The sequence below is a fragment of the Mandrillus leucophaeus genome, unplaced genomic scaffold, assembly GCF_000951045.1.
Source record: "Mandrillus leucophaeus isolate KB7577 unplaced genomic scaffold, Mleu.le_1.0 Scaffold161, whole genome shotgun sequence".
Lineage (NCBI taxonomy): Eukaryota > Metazoa > Chordata > Mammalia > Primates > Cercopithecidae > Mandrillus > Mandrillus leucophaeus.
In genome coordinates, this window is record NW_012101599.1 from 678,273 (window position 1) to 695,237 (window position 16,965).

A 16,965-nucleotide genomic window follows, 5' to 3' on the forward strand; every position below is an offset into this window, starting at 1 on the left:
GGTGCGCGCCACCACCCCCAGCTAATTTTTGTATTTTTAGTAGAGTCGGGGTTTCACCATGTTGGCCAGGATGGTCTTGATCTCTTGACCGCATGACCTGCACACCTCAGCCTCCCAAAGTGCTGGAATTACAGGGTCAGCCACCGCGCCCGTCCTTTTTTTTTTTTTTTTTTTTTTTTAAAGAGATAGGGTCTTGCTCTGTTGCCTAGGCTGGAGTGCAGTGGTGTGATCATAGCTCACTATATTCTTGACCTCCTGGGCTCAAGTGATCCTCCTGCCTCAGCCTCCTGAGTAGCTGGGACTATAGGCACACACCACTGCACCTTGCTAACTTAAATTTTTTTTTTGTTTTTTTGTTTTGTGTTTTTTTGAGACTGCGTTTCACACTGTCTCCCATGCTGGAGTGCAGGGGTGCGATCTTGGCTCACTGCAGCCTCCACATCCCAGGTTCAAACGATTCTCCTGCCTCAGCCTCCTGAATAGCTGGGATTACAGGCATGCGCCACCACACCTGGCTAATTTTTGTATTTTTAGTAGAGGCAGAGTTTCGCCATGTTGGTCAGGCTGGTCTCGAGCTCCTGACATCGTTATCTGCCCACCTCGGCCTCCCAGTCAGCTGTTAATCTTATCAAGTACCCCTTTTACATGATGAACCACTTTCTTTTCCTTTTGAGACCCGGTCTTGTTTTGTCCCCAGACTGAAGTCAGTGGCGTGATCATGGCTCACTGCAGCCTTGACCTCCCAGGCTCAGCTGATCCTCCTTCCTCAGCCTCCTGAGTAGCTGGGACCACAGGTGTGTACCACCACACTCGGATAATTTTTAAATTATTTGTAGAGATGAGGTCTCCTTGTGTTTCCCAGGCTGGTCTCAAACTCCTGGATTTGAGTGACCCTCCTGCCTTGGCCTCCCAAAGTGTTGGGGTTGCAGGCTTGAGCCATGGTGCTTATCCAAGTCACTGCTTTCTTGCGCTTTAAGAGTCTTTTTGTCATTTGACAGTTTGATTACAACATGTCTTGGTGTGGATCTCTTTATTTTTCTTGAAGCTTATTGAGCTTCTTGGGTGTTTAGATTTGTGTCTTATCAAATTTGGGAAGTTTTCCATCATTATGTCTTCAAATATTCTTCCCTTTTCTCCCTTGCCTCTACGACTCCAGTTATATGTATGTTGGTGTGCTTGATGGTTCCATAGGCATCTTAGGCTCTGTTGATTGCCCTTCATTCTTTTTTCTTTCTATTCTTCACACTGGATAAATTCAACTGACCTATCTTCAAGTTGGCTGATTGTTCTGTCAGTTCAAATCTGCCATTGAAATTCTCTAGTGAAGTTTTTTTTTGTTTTGTTTTAGTTATTGTACTTTTCAGCTCCAGAATATCTATTTGATTCTTTTTTATACTTTCTGTCTCTTTGTTGGTTTTCTGTTTGTTGAGACCTTGTTCTCCTGGTTTCTTGTCATTCTTTTTCCTTTTTCTTTTCTTTTTTTTTGAGACAGGGTCTCGCTCTATTGCCCAGGCCGGAGAGCAGTATTGTAATCATGGGTCACTGCAGCCTTGACCTTGCAGGCTCAAGTAATTCTCCCACCTCAGCCTCCCAAGTAGCCTGGGAGAAGTGCCACCATGCCTGGCTAATTTATTTTTATTTCTTGTAGAGAGGGGGTCTCGCTATGTTACCCAGGCTTCTTGTTATTCTTTGTCCATCGTTTCCATTAGCTCATTGAACATATTTAAGACAGTTGATCTAAAATCTTTGTCTAGTAAATCCAATGTCTATTCTTCTCAGTCTCTTTGTTAATTTCTCCTGTGTATGTACCATACTGCTTTTATTTCTTTGCATGTTTTGTAACATTTTGTTGAAAACCGGATGTTTTGAATATTATCATGTGGTGACTCCGGAAATCAGACCCTTCCTTCTGAGTTTTTGTTGTTTGCTGTGAGTTGTTTGCTGAGTTTTTGTTGTAGTTGTTTAGTGACTATTCTAAACTCTTTCTAAATTCTGTGTTCTTTGTTGTGTTTGTTCTCTAAAGTCTCTTTCTTAGCCTGGTTCAGCTGATGCTTTTTTGTTTGTTTGCTTTTTGTTTTTTTGAGATGGAGTCTCGCTCTGTCATCTAGGCCGGGGTGCAGTGGCGTGATCTCAGCTCACTGCAACCTCCGCCTCTCGGGTTCAAGCAGTTCTCCTGCCTCAGCCTCCTGAGTAGCTGGGACTACAGGCGTGTGCCACCACACCCGGCTAATTTTTGTATTTTTAGTAGAGGCGGGGTTTCGCCATGTTAGCCAGGCTGCTCTTGAACTCTTGACCTCAGGTGATCCACCGGCCTCAGCCTCCCAAAGTGCTGGGATTGCAGGTGTAAGCCACCACGCCTGGTGCTTTGTTTTTTTGTTTTTTAGAGATGGGGTCTCACTCGGTTGCTCAGGCTATAGTGCAGGGGTATCAAAACTCACTGTAGCCTTGAACTCCTTTGCACGAGTGATCCTCCCACCTGAGTCACTGGGATTACAGGCTGAGCCACCACTAGTATTTTGCCAGACTTTTTTGAATACCTAGAGCCTCCCTCCACCATCCCCCAAAAAAGAGTAGAAAGAAAGGAGGACAACCACCTTCTTCCAGTCTATGCAGAATGGCTGTGTTGGGGGCACTATCATTGCTTAGCCCTGCTGTTTACAACTCTACTCTAGCCTCATTTCCTGCTTGTGCTGAGACTACAGTTCAGCTAGAGGGTCTTTCAGATCTTTTCTGAGCATGCTTCCTGCCCTGGGCATATATGCGTGACTTTCTAAATTCCTAACCGTAGTGTAAGTGGACATTGTTGAATGCCCTAATTTCTAAAAGAAACTTCCTCCCAGCTTTTCCTCTCAGGCTGTTGGTGTGTCTGTTTGCCTCAGCTGAAATCTTTTGCCCAAGGTGGCTGCAGATTGTTATTTGCCTTACAAGGTTTTTGAGCAATACCCTCTGAGGAGACATCTCTCTGACCTGTTCCACGTTAGGGAAAACAAAGACCGACACCTTGTGTCAGTCCTTCAGGTCACCCGCAAGCTCAAAACAGGCAAGTGCAATTCTTTCAGAATTTCTCCCTCTGGAAGCAGGGACTGAGGGAGTAGGTTCCCAGACTGGGAATGCAGGCTGCTGTCTTCAAGGCTGCCACTGGGGAAGGGAAAGAGAGAGGGCAGGTCAACATGCTGCAAAGCTTTTCCACTGTTTCAACTTGCTTTCTTATTGATTCAATTTGCTGAGTTGCTATAAATGTATTTTCTGGTTTGTGACAAAGCCGATTCTGACAGTTTTTGCTTGATTTTTCAGTCATCTGTGAAGGGATGGGCCGTTGGAGTTACCTGCTTCACCATTTTTACTGATGTCCCTTAAGAAAGACTTTTGCTTTGTTTTTAGAGACAAAACGAAAATGTTTTGTGCTATGTTGCTTTGAACCCTGGCCTCAAGCGATGCTCCTACCTCAGCCTCCTAAATAGCTGGGACTATTAAGTGTGTGCTTCTGCGCCCAGCTCCCAAGAAAGATTTTTAAAAGTTATATTATGATATGTTGCTTTAATAAGTAGAGTTAAAGAAATTGTATTAATGTTTATAAAAATTATCAACAGGATGGAATCCGACGTGGTAGGCCCAGAGCAGATACTGTCCGTGATTTAATAAATGAAGGAGAGCATTCATCCAGCAGAATCCGTTGTAACATCTGTAATAGGGTGTTTCCACGGGAGAAATCACTCCAGGCTCACAAAAGGACTCATACAGGTAAGTTGAGCAAATTTTATAGAGACTGTCAGAAGTAACACTTTTTTTTTTTTTTTTTTTGAGACAGAGTCTCGCTCTGTCTCCCAAGCTGGAGTGCAGTGGCGCCATCTTGGCTCACTGCAAGCTCTGCCTCCTGGGTTCAAGTGATTCTCCCGCCTCAGCCTCCTGAGTGAGTAGCTGGGATTACAGGTACGTACCACCATGCCTGGCTAATTTTTGTATTTTTACTAGAGACAGGATTTCACCATATTGGTCAAGCTGGTCTCGAACTCCTCACCTTGTGATCTGCCTGCCTCAGCCTCCCAAAGTGCTGGATGTGAACCACCGCGCCCGGCCAGAAGTAACACTTAGCTGAAAGCTCATTTGATACTGAGTAATAAATTACCTTTTTAGTTGCCTTATATTTTCTTACATTAACACTATTAGTTGTGAAGTTTTTTAAAAAGGCAGTGTAGTCAGTTTCTTTTTGGTGGAGAATAGTGGTTTTATGAATACTGGTTACGTGTGATTTCTAAAGTTATCATGGTAATTAACCTAGATGTCATAGTCATGTTATTGGCAAATTTAGTTTTACCCCCTACCTGCCTGAATTTTACTTGATATACTTTTATCTATATAATTGTTAAAATTCATCTGTACGCCAAAAACTGTAATTGTCAAGTTTTTAATATAATTTTTAGAGTCCTCAGTGTGCTATCAGTACATCCGACCTAAGCATTAAATCTGTGGTGAACTATGGTAGGCAGCTATCCCAAGATTATGGTATATCTGTATTTGCATATGGAAATTATATTTGCATTTAAATATCATTTAGAGGGCCAAAAAAAAAAAAAAGTATAGAGGTCCCTTGTTCTCGCTATAAAGTTGGCCCCAAAGGAAGGAATCTTATAGTTCATCTAATAGTTTGCAGGTGAGGAAACTGAGGTGCCAAAAATCCAACTACTGCTGGCTTACAATCAGTCTCTCATACCTCTAAGGCTAGAGCCACACCGCCCCGAACAGCAGCTACTGTGACTCCTGAGCACTTGAAATGTGTGTAGTCTAAATTGAGATGGGCAGTAAATATAACATACACTTAATATGAAAAAAAGAGTGAATAATTTTTACTGTTGAATATGTATTGAAATGACACTTAGATAAATTGGATTAAATAAAATATATTATTAAAATTAATTTTACAGCGGGGTGGGTGGCTTATGCCTGTAATCCCAGCACTTTGGGAGGCCGAGGCGGGCAGATCACCTGAGGTCAGGCGTTCAAGACCAGCCTTGCCAACATGAAGAAACCTCATCCCTACTAAAAATACAAAATTAGCCGGGCGTGGTGGCAAATGCCTGTAATCCCAGCTACTCAGGAAGCTGAGGCAGGAGAATCGCTTGAACCCGGAAGGCGGAGGTTGCGGTGAGCCGAGATCGTGCCATTGCACTCCAGCCTGGGTAACAAGAGCGAAACTCAATCTCAAAAAAAATAAATAAATAAATTATTTTCACCTCTTTCTCTTTACTTTTTCTAATGTACCTTCGAGAAGTGGTTCATACTGTCTTTCATTGGGCAGTACTGGTTTAGAACTTAAGCTCGTAACCCTCAGTCCCCTATTTTTTTCCACCATGTTTACGGTGCTCACCTGTTTCTCACTTTTTTTTAACTTGCGGTTTTTGAAAATATATATTTAAATGATACGATAGAAAAGAGGTTCTTTTAAGTTAAATCCCTGGAAAGGGGTAATGTTTGAATTTTGAATCATTGTAAACTAAGGTGTCTAGAAGTTTTGACTTTAGATACCATTAGTAAAATGATTACTTAATGAAACATTCTAATTTTGAGAATTTTTATGTATTTTTTTCAGTCTGAATATTCTAAAATATCCCCCGGATAACTGGTTTGCAGGCCGTAGAGTTGCCAGTGGGGGTAAGATTCAACACTATGTGGGAGAATGAAGAAAGGGCTGACTGCCGTCCTGATCACCACTACCTCACTGTGTCACCCGATACCCCAGGCATCAGCCTAGACATCTGTACATCAGGGAACTGAAAGGAGGATCCCTAAGGGGTAGTTGAGCCCTATTAGTATATTTTGTAAAAAGCTTTTCCGTTACTATTTTAAACAATCTCCCTATATCTGTGTTTTATTTTAACTTGTATTCAACTATCACAACCACTTAGTATGTCTCTAAGTAATGAGAAATTTAGGGAGAACTTGTTATTGTTCTTTGAGTTATATTGGAAAATGCAAACCAATGTATAATTGTTGATTAAATAATGTTTTTTTCAATAAATAATGTTTAATTATCATTGAACAAATTTTTCAGCACTTGAGCCTAGCACTGTGTTGTGTATAGGAATTTAAGTGAAGTATAAGGTGCTAGGAATCTTTGCAGGAGACTGCCATGACACATAAACAACACAGGACCCCAAGTTAATGAAGGTATACAAAGTTCAATTATTTGGAGGTAGATAGGAAGAATTCAGTTATTTGGGGAGATAGGAAGAATCTTATTGAGAGCCTACAGGATTGGGAAGATTGGAATGGGCAGAGAAACTTGGATTTTCAAGGATGAGAACAAGATGAGGAACTGCCTCCTGGCTGGAATGATTCTCCAGGAGGGAAGTAAGGATCAACTCTGCCCCTTAACCCCAGTAGCTAATGACATTGCTGAGATTGCCTAGAGCGCCGATCTTAGAGGACCATTTAAAAGTCAGCAGATAATTTTTATTTGTTCAAGGTGTGTAATAGGATTTGTGGGTGGTTCAGGGGCTACTTGGTATGACAAAAGCAGACTTCTATGCCAGCTACTCTGGGAGTGCTGTGCAGGGGGAGAAACGAGAGGCCGGCCAGGAGGCTGTCGGAGGGTTCATCCTAGCGGGAGGGCTGCCTGTCTGACCAGGGGAAGCTGAATGGGAAGGCAGGGGTGGGTGGAAGACATAGTGAAGAACCAGCAAGATCTAGTGATTTGGAGTATGAGGGAGAAAAAGTCTGGGATAAACTCAAGATGATAACCTCAAGGCCTAAAGAATAGATTGTGTTCCCCAGCAGATAAGGCGCTTGATGCCACCCAAGTGCTGCCATTAGCATTTCCACCTGCAGCTCCACAGGGACCGTGACATGTTTTATTGTGATTGGGAGTCAAGACCTACATAAAGGCTGATTCTCTCCCATCCCCCTGCTCTTCTGGCCTTATTATCTCAGATACCATATCTAACATCTGTCTCCTTAGGTGAGAGGCCCTATCTGTGTGACTATCCAGACTGTGGAAAAGCCTTTGTTCAAAGTGGACAGCTCAAGACACATCAGCGTCTCCACACCGGAGAGAAGCCGTTCGTCTGTTCAGAAAATGGTATGGTGTTCGAAGTTAAGTTTATGGAGTAACTAGTTGTGACGTAACAGTCAAAATATCTTTTCCTTGAATTTTTTTGAGGGGAAAGATTTTTTAATATAAATTTTATAAAACTTTATAAGCTTTCTTCTTTGATAATTGCGATACGTGCTGAATTTCCCAGAAATGACTGATTTTAAAAATGTGTTGGTTTTGATTTTTGTGAGTACATAGTAGGTATACATATTTATGGGGTATATGAGATACTTGATACAGACACGCAGTGCTGAATACTGACATGGTAAATGGGCTATCCACCCCCTCAAGCATGGGTCCTTTGTGTTACAAATCATCCCGTTATACTCTTAAGTTATTTTAGAATGTACAGTTAAATTATTGACTATAGTCACCTTGTGCTATAAAATACTAGGTCTTATCCGTTCTTTCTATTTTTGGTACCTATTAACCATCTCTACCTTCCCTTCATCCCGCAGCTCCCCTTCCCAGCCTCTGGTAACCATTGTTCTGCTCTCTGTCTCCATGAGTTCAATTGTTTTGATATTTAGATCCTACAAATAAGCGAGAACAAGTGATGTTTGTCTTTCTGTGCCTGGCTTAAGAAATGATTGATTTTAAAATACAGTAATCCTTTTTGATGAAACCTTAAAGGGCAATTAAACATACTATATCCAGTTGTAGGCAGTAGACAAATCTGTAAAAGTGAATACAGCCTTTGGAGCAACATTTTAAACTTTTTAATTATTAAACTGAAGTAAGCATATTATCCTAAGTGATTTTCTTAATCTTTTATCAGTTTCTAAAGCTGCACATTTGTTTGCAGTTACAGTATATTTGAAGTTCAGTGCAGTCTGTCCTGTTGTTCTGTAATTTTCTTGATTATTACACGTGTTGCAAAGGTCTGCAAACTTTTCATCTAGCAAGTTTGCTTAAGCCTATACACAATGGTTTCCTCTATGTTGAATAATGAATATTTATTTATTTTTTGAGGCAGAGTTTTGCTCTTGTTGCCCAGGCTGGAGTGCAATGGCGCCATCTCAGCTCACTGCAACCTCCACCTCCCGGGTTCAAGCGATTTTCCTGCCTCAGCCTCCCGAGTAGCTGAGATTAGAGGCATGCGCCACCATGCCCAGTTAATTTTGTAGTTTTATCAGAGAGAGGGTTTCTCCATGTTGGTCAGGCTGGTCTTGAACTCCCGACTGCAGGTGATCTGCCTGCCTTGGCCTCCCAAAGTGCTGGGATTACAGACATGAGCCACTGCGCCCGGCATTTATTTATTTATTTATTTATTTATTTATTTATTTTTATTGTTTTGAGACGGACTCTCACTTTTCGCCCAGGCTAGAGTGCAGTGGCACGATCTCAGCTCACTGCAACCTCTGCTTCCCAAGGTCAAACAATTCTCCTGCCTCAGCCTCTGGAGTAGCTGGGATTACAGGCGTGTGCCACCATGTCCGGCTAATTTTTGTATTTTTAGTAGAGATGGGGGACCATGTTGGCCAGGCTGGTTTTGAACTGCTGACCTCAGGTGATCCACCCGCCTCGGCCTCCCAAAGTGCTGGGATTACAGGCATGAGCCACTGTACCTGGCCTGAATATTTGTTTTTTAAATGTTCTTGTTACCAACAAAGCTGACAGGAATGTTTTCACACTTGTAGCTTTGTTCATCTTTTGGGATGCTTCGTTATGATAGATTCCACAAATGGAATTCCCAGGTCCGAGGTTTTGAACTCCACCCCACCCCCGCGACGGAGTCTTGCTCTGTCACCCAGGCTGGAGTGCAGTGGTTGATCTCCGTTCACTGCAGCCTCCACCTCCCAGGTTGAAGCCATTCTCCTGCCTCAGCCTCCTGAGTAGCTGGGACTACAGGCAGAGGCCACCACGCCCGGCTAATTTTTGTATTTTTAGTAGAGATGGCGTTTTGCCATGTTGGCCAGGCTGGTGTCTTAACTCCCGACCTCGTGATCCGCCTGCCTCGGCCTGCTAAAGTGCTGGGATTACAGGCTTGAGCTGCTACGCTCCCCCCCCCCACATTTTCAACATTTTGAACTCATGCTGATAAATCACTTTCCAATGGTGTTGGACACACATGGCCATGACCGAAATGTGCCTGTCTTCCCGTCCCCGCTCTAGCATGAGACTGCGCTGGTTTGATTGTTTTCTCCTGCAAATTATAAATCCTAAATTTCACTGTAGTAATTTACTTTTCTGGATACCAGTGAAACTGAATGTTTTCCACATGTTTGTGTGCTGGATGTCCAGATCCTGACAGGTGTTAACCTTGTGTTTTGAAGGCTGCCTGAGCAGATTCACCCATGCAAACCGCCACTGTCCGAAGCACCCCTACGCCAGGCTGAAGAGAGAGGAGCCCACGGACACACTCAGCAAACATCAGGCTGCCGACAACAAGGCCGCGGCCGAGTGGCTGGCGAGGTCAGGAATGCTGCCTTTAGTCCACCGTGAAGAAGCGCAGCGCGGGCTTGGGCTGCGTTAGGGACTTGGACACTCTCTCATTTTAAATAAGCTGCATTTATACACACTTTATAACATAATTAGAAATGACCCCTGATTTTCTATAAAATTGTTATGAATGGTATTAGGATCTTAGGATCTGTGTGTGATAGAAAATTACAATATAATTGGAGTGCCCAGACCACAGTTTATTTTAAAAGGAAGAGTTTTCCCATTTTGAAAGAATGTTTTATGTGTATTGTATTTCATTTGTCATGAATGCAACCCCTCTTCATTTTCTTTATGTTAGCGTTAGCTATGTGCCAATTAAAATAGGGATAGACTGCCAAGGAGGGTGGATCACCTGAGGTCAGGAGTTTGAGAACAGTCTGGCTAACTTAGTGAAACCCCATCTTTACTAAAAATACAAAAATTACCTGGGCAGTAGTGGTGCGCGCCTGTAATCCCAGCTACTCAGGAGACTGAGGCAGGAGAATCGCTTGAGCCTGGGAGGCGGAGATTGCAGTGAGCCGAAATGGCCCCACTGCACTCCTGTACTCCAGCCTGGGTGACAGAGTGAGCCCCTGTCTCAAAAAACAAAAACAAAAACAAAAAACCAGGAATAGATGTTAGTGGTTCTTCTTAGGTGAAGTTCCAAAAACACCAATTTAATTTTTTCCAGTGGCAACAAGGGGGCCAGTATAAAAGAATTTCTCTAAGGATATTTTGGTTGAAGGACCTGTCTGCCGTACACAAGCCAGCAGCAGCTGCTCAGGCCTCTTCCAAGCCTTCACTGGCTGCTTAGGGTAAAGTCCAGGATTCCTAGCTGTGCTGCCGCAGCCCTGCCTCCCTCTGATAAGGCAACTGTCCCCTGCCATGCTGGGCTGCGGGTTTCTCAACACAGGTGCCTTTGTGTCAGGGCCTGTGTGCGCCCTGCTTCCTCTGCCTGCAGCACTTGCTCCCCACTTGGCTTAGCCTCTTGCTCACCTTCATCTCTTACTCAGGAAGGCCTCCCTGACCCGCTCAGCAACAAACGGGCTGAGACCCACTTAACAGATGCTTTCATTTTCCTTTTCAAAACATCCATCACACATTTATATGTTTGTTATATACCTTCCCTGCCAGACGGAAAGCTTCCTGGGGCAGGGATATTTATATTTGTCTTGTTTATTAGGGTAAGCCTAGGGCCTAGCATAGCTTCTGGGCCTTGATAAATATTTGAAGGAATAAACTCTGTTTTGTTTGGATAAAAATACGTGAGAATTAGATAATGGAATCTGGAAATACTACTTGATTATGCAAGTCCAGGGAAATTTGTTAGCACTGTCATAGAAATTGTCTGTTTAGATGGGCTATTCTAGGGGCATCTTAAACTAAATATCTCCATCACTTCCTCCCCTCCTCTTTCTCCTGGTTGGCTCCTACTGCCCCATTATTTCTAATTGTGCCCCAGCCAGAAGCTTACTGATCATCCTTGTCTTTTTTTTTTTTTTTTTTCCTGAGACAGAGTCTTACTCTGTTGTCAAGGCTGAACTGTAGTAGCAGGATTGAGCCTCGACCTCCTAGGCTCAAGTGATCTCACTTCAGCCCCCTGAGTAGCTGGGACCACAGGTGTGTGCCACTACACCCAGCTAATTTTTAAGTTTTTTGTAGAGACAGGGTCTTGCCATGTTGCCCACGCTGGTCTCAAACTCCTGGCCTCAAGTGATTCAGCTGCCTTGACCTCCCAAAGTGTTGGGATTACAGACATGAGCCACCACACCTCGCCTCCTTGTCTTTCTCCTGTCTACTCAGTGATCAAGTTATGACATCTACCTCCTTACTAACTCAAATTCAGCGACTTGAATGCTCTCAATCCATTTTCCATGCTGCTGCCAGAGGGATCTTTCTAAAATGTCAGTATGATCCTCAGTCTAAAGCCTAAACCCTTTATTATGGAATTCAAAGTCCTTCATTACCTGGTTCCTCCTGACTTACTGAACTTATCTTTTGCATTCTCCTTTTCTAGTCATCCTTCAAGTCATGCTAAACAATTTGCACTTCTTTTTTTAGACCTCTGTGGGCACTGCCAAAACTTTTCCACTTTGAGTAGTCTGGATTTCCTGAAATTTGGTAGTTGTATTATTATTTTTTGTATGTCATTTTAAAAACAGCTTTGTTGGGGCTGGGTGTGGTGGCTTACGCCTGTATTCCCAGCACTTTGGCCGAGGTGGGTGGATCACCTGAGGTCAGGAGTTCAAGATCAGCCTGGCTAAATAGCAAGACCCTATCTCTACTAAAAATACAGGCCAGGCATGGTGGCTCATGCCTGTAATCCCAGCCCTTGTAAAACTCACCTGAGGTCGGGAGTTTGCGACCAGCCTGGCCAACATGGTAAAACCCTGTCATTGCACTCTAGCCTGGGCAAGAAGAGTGAAACTCTGAAAAAAAAAAAAAAAAAAAAAAAATTAGCCAGGCATGGTGGTGGGCGCCTGTAATTCCAGCTACTCAGGAGGCTAAGGCACAAGAAGAGCTTGAACCCAGAAGGCAGAGATTGCAGTGAGCCGAGATTGTTCCACTGCTCTCCAGCCTGGGTGACAAAAGTCAGACTCTGTCTCAAAAAATAAAATAAAAGTAAATAAATAAAAACAGCTTTGTTGGTATATAAGTAACATATAAGAAATTATGATACATTTAAAGTGTATAATTTGATACATTTTGACATGTATATACTGTGAAACCATCTCCACAATCAAGATGGTGAACATATCCATCATTTCCAAGTTTCCTCGTGCCCCTCTGTGAACTGAACCACACATTCCTCCCTGTCCCCCTTCCCCCCATACAACACTGATCTGCTGTCACTATAAAATAGTACTTTTATACAAATGTAGTTTGTTTATTCACTCGTTGATGGGCATTTGGGTTATTTTTAGCTATTACATATAAAGCTACTACAGACATTAATATACAAGGCTTTGTATGGACAGTTTTGTATGATCTGTTACTATCATTTAAATATGCATTTCTTTTTCTTTTTCTTTTTTTTTTTTTTTGAGACGGAGTCTCGCCCTGTCACCCTGGATGGAGTGCAGCAGCCCAACTTCGGCTTGCTGCAACCTCCGCCTCCCGGGTTCAAGTGATTCTCCTGCCTCAGCCTCTGGAGTATCTGGGATTACAGGTGCCTGCCACCACGCCCGGCTAATTTTTTTTGTATTTTTAGTAGAGAGGGGGTTTCGCCATGTTAGCCAGGCTGGTTTTGAACTCTTGATCTCAAGTGATCTGCCCACCTCAGCCTCCCAATGTGCTAAGATGACAGGCGTGAGCCACTGCGCCAGGCCTAAATATGCATTTCTTTAGTTACCAAAGAGTTGAGCATTTGCATTTTCTCTTGTAAATCATCAGCTGGCCATGTAATAGAATAAGGGCAGTGTTTTTAAGTTTTCGAATAAACACTGTGTCACAGATGTTAATCACTTTGTCATAGTTTGTGGGTTGAATATTTTACAGCGTTAACGCTATCAGAAGTTGCCATCCCTCTGTAGATAGGATAAATAAGTTTCTAAAGACTTTTTTTCTACTATTTCTGTATTTTACTCTAGTCCGTTTCAGACAGGCTTTTTAAGGCAGCGATAGTTTAATGGCAAAAACTATGTGATTTGAGAGTGAGTAAAAGATCTAGAACTGCCAGCTTTATTATGGAAACCCGAGCATGTCTCTTAACCTCGTTGAACTTCAGTTTCTTCCCTCTATAAATAAGAAATGTATGTTAAATCACTTTATAACTTTATAAACTGAACCACATAAAAGTAATACTGTGGTTCGGAACTTTTTAAAAGAAAAGTAAACATTTGGAAATTTCATGTCTGCCACGTAACTAATGTGGATGCATTTCACATAGGTATTGGGAAATGAGAGAACAGCGCACCCCCACCTTGAAAGGCAAGCTGGTTCAGAAGGCTGATCAGGAGCAGCAGGACCCTCTGGAATACCTTCAGTCTGATGAGGAGGATGACGAGAAGAGAGGGGCCCAGCGCCGGCTGCAGGAGCAGCGGGAGCGCCTGCACGGAGCCCTCGCGCTCATAGAGCTTGCCAACCTGACTGGGGCACCACTCCGACAGTAGCCTGGACACTGACTCTTCCACTGTACAAAAGTACTGCCCAGCGTACTTAAAAAGTAGATCCTTGGGCATAAGCTAAGCACCTTATTTGCTTATCATAGGCTGCTATTCTGTAGAAATGTATGAAGAATGTTATTGCCCCAGAATATGGGGTGAGAGAGAAATGCACTTTTTTTATATGGAAATGAATTTGTTGTAAAGTTTAAAATATTTTGTAAATATGGATTGCACAGTACAGGGTAGAAAACTACATATTGTGGGAAGCTAGATTTTGCAAGTTTAATGCATTCATTGGAAGCAGTTCTCACAGGAAGCACTTTCTGAATAAGACACTTGTTTGAAAAACGGAATGGTACAAATAGCCAAAGAAAGTTGAAACAGATTATTTATAAGATCATTTTTAACAATATATATTAGTATGTTTAACAATACTGTAAACACTGAAGCAAGCAAGAAAGTATAAAATATGTAAGATAGATAATTTTAATTGCAAAATACTGTGCCCAGTAAGGCTAGAGAAATGGGGGGCTGACTATTTTGGAAGATGTTCTAAGTAATGGACTTAGAAGAAAATAGGTATTTGAGGATCTTGGTAAGATGCACAATAGGTCAGAGTTTTTGAAATTGGAGCAAAATCAGTCTTATTCTATCTTTCTGGGGCTTTACAACTCAGTATAATGTTTAAGTTTGAAAAGCACTTGTCATCCCTAGCATGATAACTTGGGAACTTTTGCACATTTCATATTTCTCATTTGCTGAAATTGAGTGATTAATCTTGCAAAGTCTAGGTAACATAGTAATTGGTAATTTTAAAAATACCTATTAAGGGCCCTGTAATGAGATTTGGCACTTGGATTTTTACTAAAGGGACACCTACAGGGTTGTTTTGTAGTGAAATGTTTTAGATCTTTTATTAGCAAACACTACATTTTAATTTTACTGCTTGTTTAGAATTATTAGCAAATGGAAGCCTCCATATTTATATTTTCAGTGCATAAAGCCACCTTCTTGCTTTACTTCAGAGTAACATGCCAGGCTATTTTGTGTTCACTAAATTTAGCTATCAGTTAAACACTGCAGAAAATATTAGCAACTCAAATAAGTAGGCTTCTGAAATAGTTTTAACTGCAAGTGTGTTAACTTGTGTGGTGGTTTTAAGCCGTTTTTCCAAATAAAGTTATTAAACACCACTTTATGTACTGAAGCATGAACAGAAAAATCAAGAGCTGAGCAGAACACCTCGTTTATGTAGGCAAAACTTCCATCATTTTGGCTTTTGTTCTAAACAGAACTAAATGACATGCATAGCATGGTAATTTACAGATTGCTTAATTGGAGTAAAACTCAGAGTAATAGAGGGAAATACAGGCTCTTCAGTGCCTTTTTAGCTTTTTTGAGTTGAAGGGGTTCCTACAGATGTAGTTTAAACATTAGAAAGTAGGCTTCTTTATCCAAAAATCCCGATGTGTCATAGTACACAGATAGTTTAAAATATGTAGCCACGGGGAAGGGGAGGCATGTAAATGTCTTGAAGAGGAGAAAAAGTATGAAAGAAGATACGATAGTTACAAATAATGTGTATGACGAGGACATACTTTAAAAATGTAATTCCTCTGTACAGTAAATTGCAAATCTTTAGGGATTTTTTTGTAATAAGAGAATTTATATTTGTAATGGTCTAAGAATTTTGTTTGTAATGTGGTATATAGAATTTTAATTTGGAGCACTTACAAGCTGGTAAGAGAGACTATAGCATCTGAATTATCTTGGTTTATGTTTCAGCATTTTGTCTAGAATGTTTGCTCTCAAATATGTGATTTAATGAACTAAAAACAACACTTATCAGTCTTGGGAAATTTGAACTTTGATCAACTTAACTAAAGAAGGAAGGGTAGTAAGAATTTTTCAAATACAAATATTTGCCAGTTCACAGATGATAACATTTAAAGCCTTCAAAAGAAAGGGTTTTCCTTGTTTCTCCAGTCAGCTTTTGTCAACTCTAATAGTTTTTTCATAAACATTTTTTATTTGTATAATTGCAACAGTTTAAGAAATTATTACACCTATTTACCATAGAAACATTTAAAATGTTCTTTTTTGATATAAGCTATATTCTTGGGAAAATACATTGGTATCTAAAATTTGAGGTGTGTTAAGACTGCTTTTTGTTTTAAAAAATGTGGTTTACATTCAAATTTTTGAAGTGTTTTATGCTTCATATGGCTGAGTTGTAGTTTGGCAGAGTTAACAGCATAAGAATAAACATGCTGTAATTTTAAAAGATGCTTTGAATAAAAATTTATTTTAATTTAAAATTTAAAGTACGCAGTCATTCTTAAAGCCTTTATAATTTGTTTTCCTATCAAAAATATAATAACCATGATATAAAAAATTTTAAAAGACAGAAACATTACCTACAGCCTTATATTCAGCCATCAGTATTATTTCAGTACATATTTGCGTAGTTGTAAGTACAGTGTGGATTGCTTTTTCTTACTTAAATTATGGCCTTTAAGGTTATGGATATTTAACTTCCTCATCTGGTTCATTACTACAGTGTTAAAAATATACTGCTGTGGATAGGTATTGAACTCTTGCCACCCCATTCCCAGGCCTTAAATTAGGGTAATAAGGAACTGGGATTTCATTTCACTTACATTTAGGATGGGTTGACTCTGGGCTCACCTCCTCAAGAATCCACTTAAAGCCTGTGTACTTATCTAAGAGTATAGCAAATTGGCTTTCTTTTTTCATCAGTTATTTCTGGTAGATCTTTAGTTGTGTGTTTGCAATGGCAAGGGTCAGCCTGTCCTACCCTTGTGCAGAAGAATATCGCAAGCAACTCCTTAGCGTGAGTTGCTATTTAAACAGGGTAAGGATGGGATTTTGACAGCGAGTTAAGGTCCTGGAAGTATGTATATACAAGCAAACTAAATGCAAGTATGATGAAGGCTGTCATTAAGTGACTTCAAAGTATTCTTTTTGCAGTCAAAATATTTGGAGACTCACAAGAAAACTGAATGTTCTGAGGAAATTAACCAAAATGATTTCCTGTTCAAGTTGAATATGGATTCATTTTCTCTTTTAAAACGGACTTAACATGTTTTTCTTTCTTGTTTTGGGTAACTTGGGCTCTTCTGGTCTTTTTAATGCTAGCTAATTTTCACGAGTTCTGCTTTAGTTCTTATCAGGGCTGAATATGTTTCCCAGTTTTCATTCTCCTGGTTGTTTAGTGCCTAAGAGTAGAAAAACAATGCTCTGCGCATCTATATAGTTGGGCCCCAACTTTTATTTAACTTGAAATCTTCAGTTTTTCTAAGAAGCTAAAAGTTCATATATATA

The 16,965-nt window shown here is 41.1% G+C and overlaps 1 protein-coding gene across 1 annotated transcript in view; it reads left to right on the forward strand.

The window, feature by feature from the left end:
- The window catches only part of ZNF367 (zinc finger protein 367), a 32,769-nt gene extending 16,831 nt beyond the window's left edge, over positions 1-15,938 (forward strand). The window contains exons 2-5 of the mRNA XM_011976018.1: positions 3,591-3,741; positions 6,956-7,075; positions 9,367-9,505; positions 13,404-15,938. Coding sequence (XP_011831408.1) covers positions 3,591-3,741; positions 6,956-7,075; positions 9,367-9,505; positions 13,404-13,626 — 633 coding nt within the window. The 3' untranslated portion in view covers positions 13,627-15,938. The remainder of the gene's footprint in view (positions 1-3,590; positions 3,742-6,955; positions 7,076-9,366; positions 9,506-13,403) is intronic.
- The last annotated feature ends 1,027 nt before the right edge of the window (positions 15,939-16,965 follow it).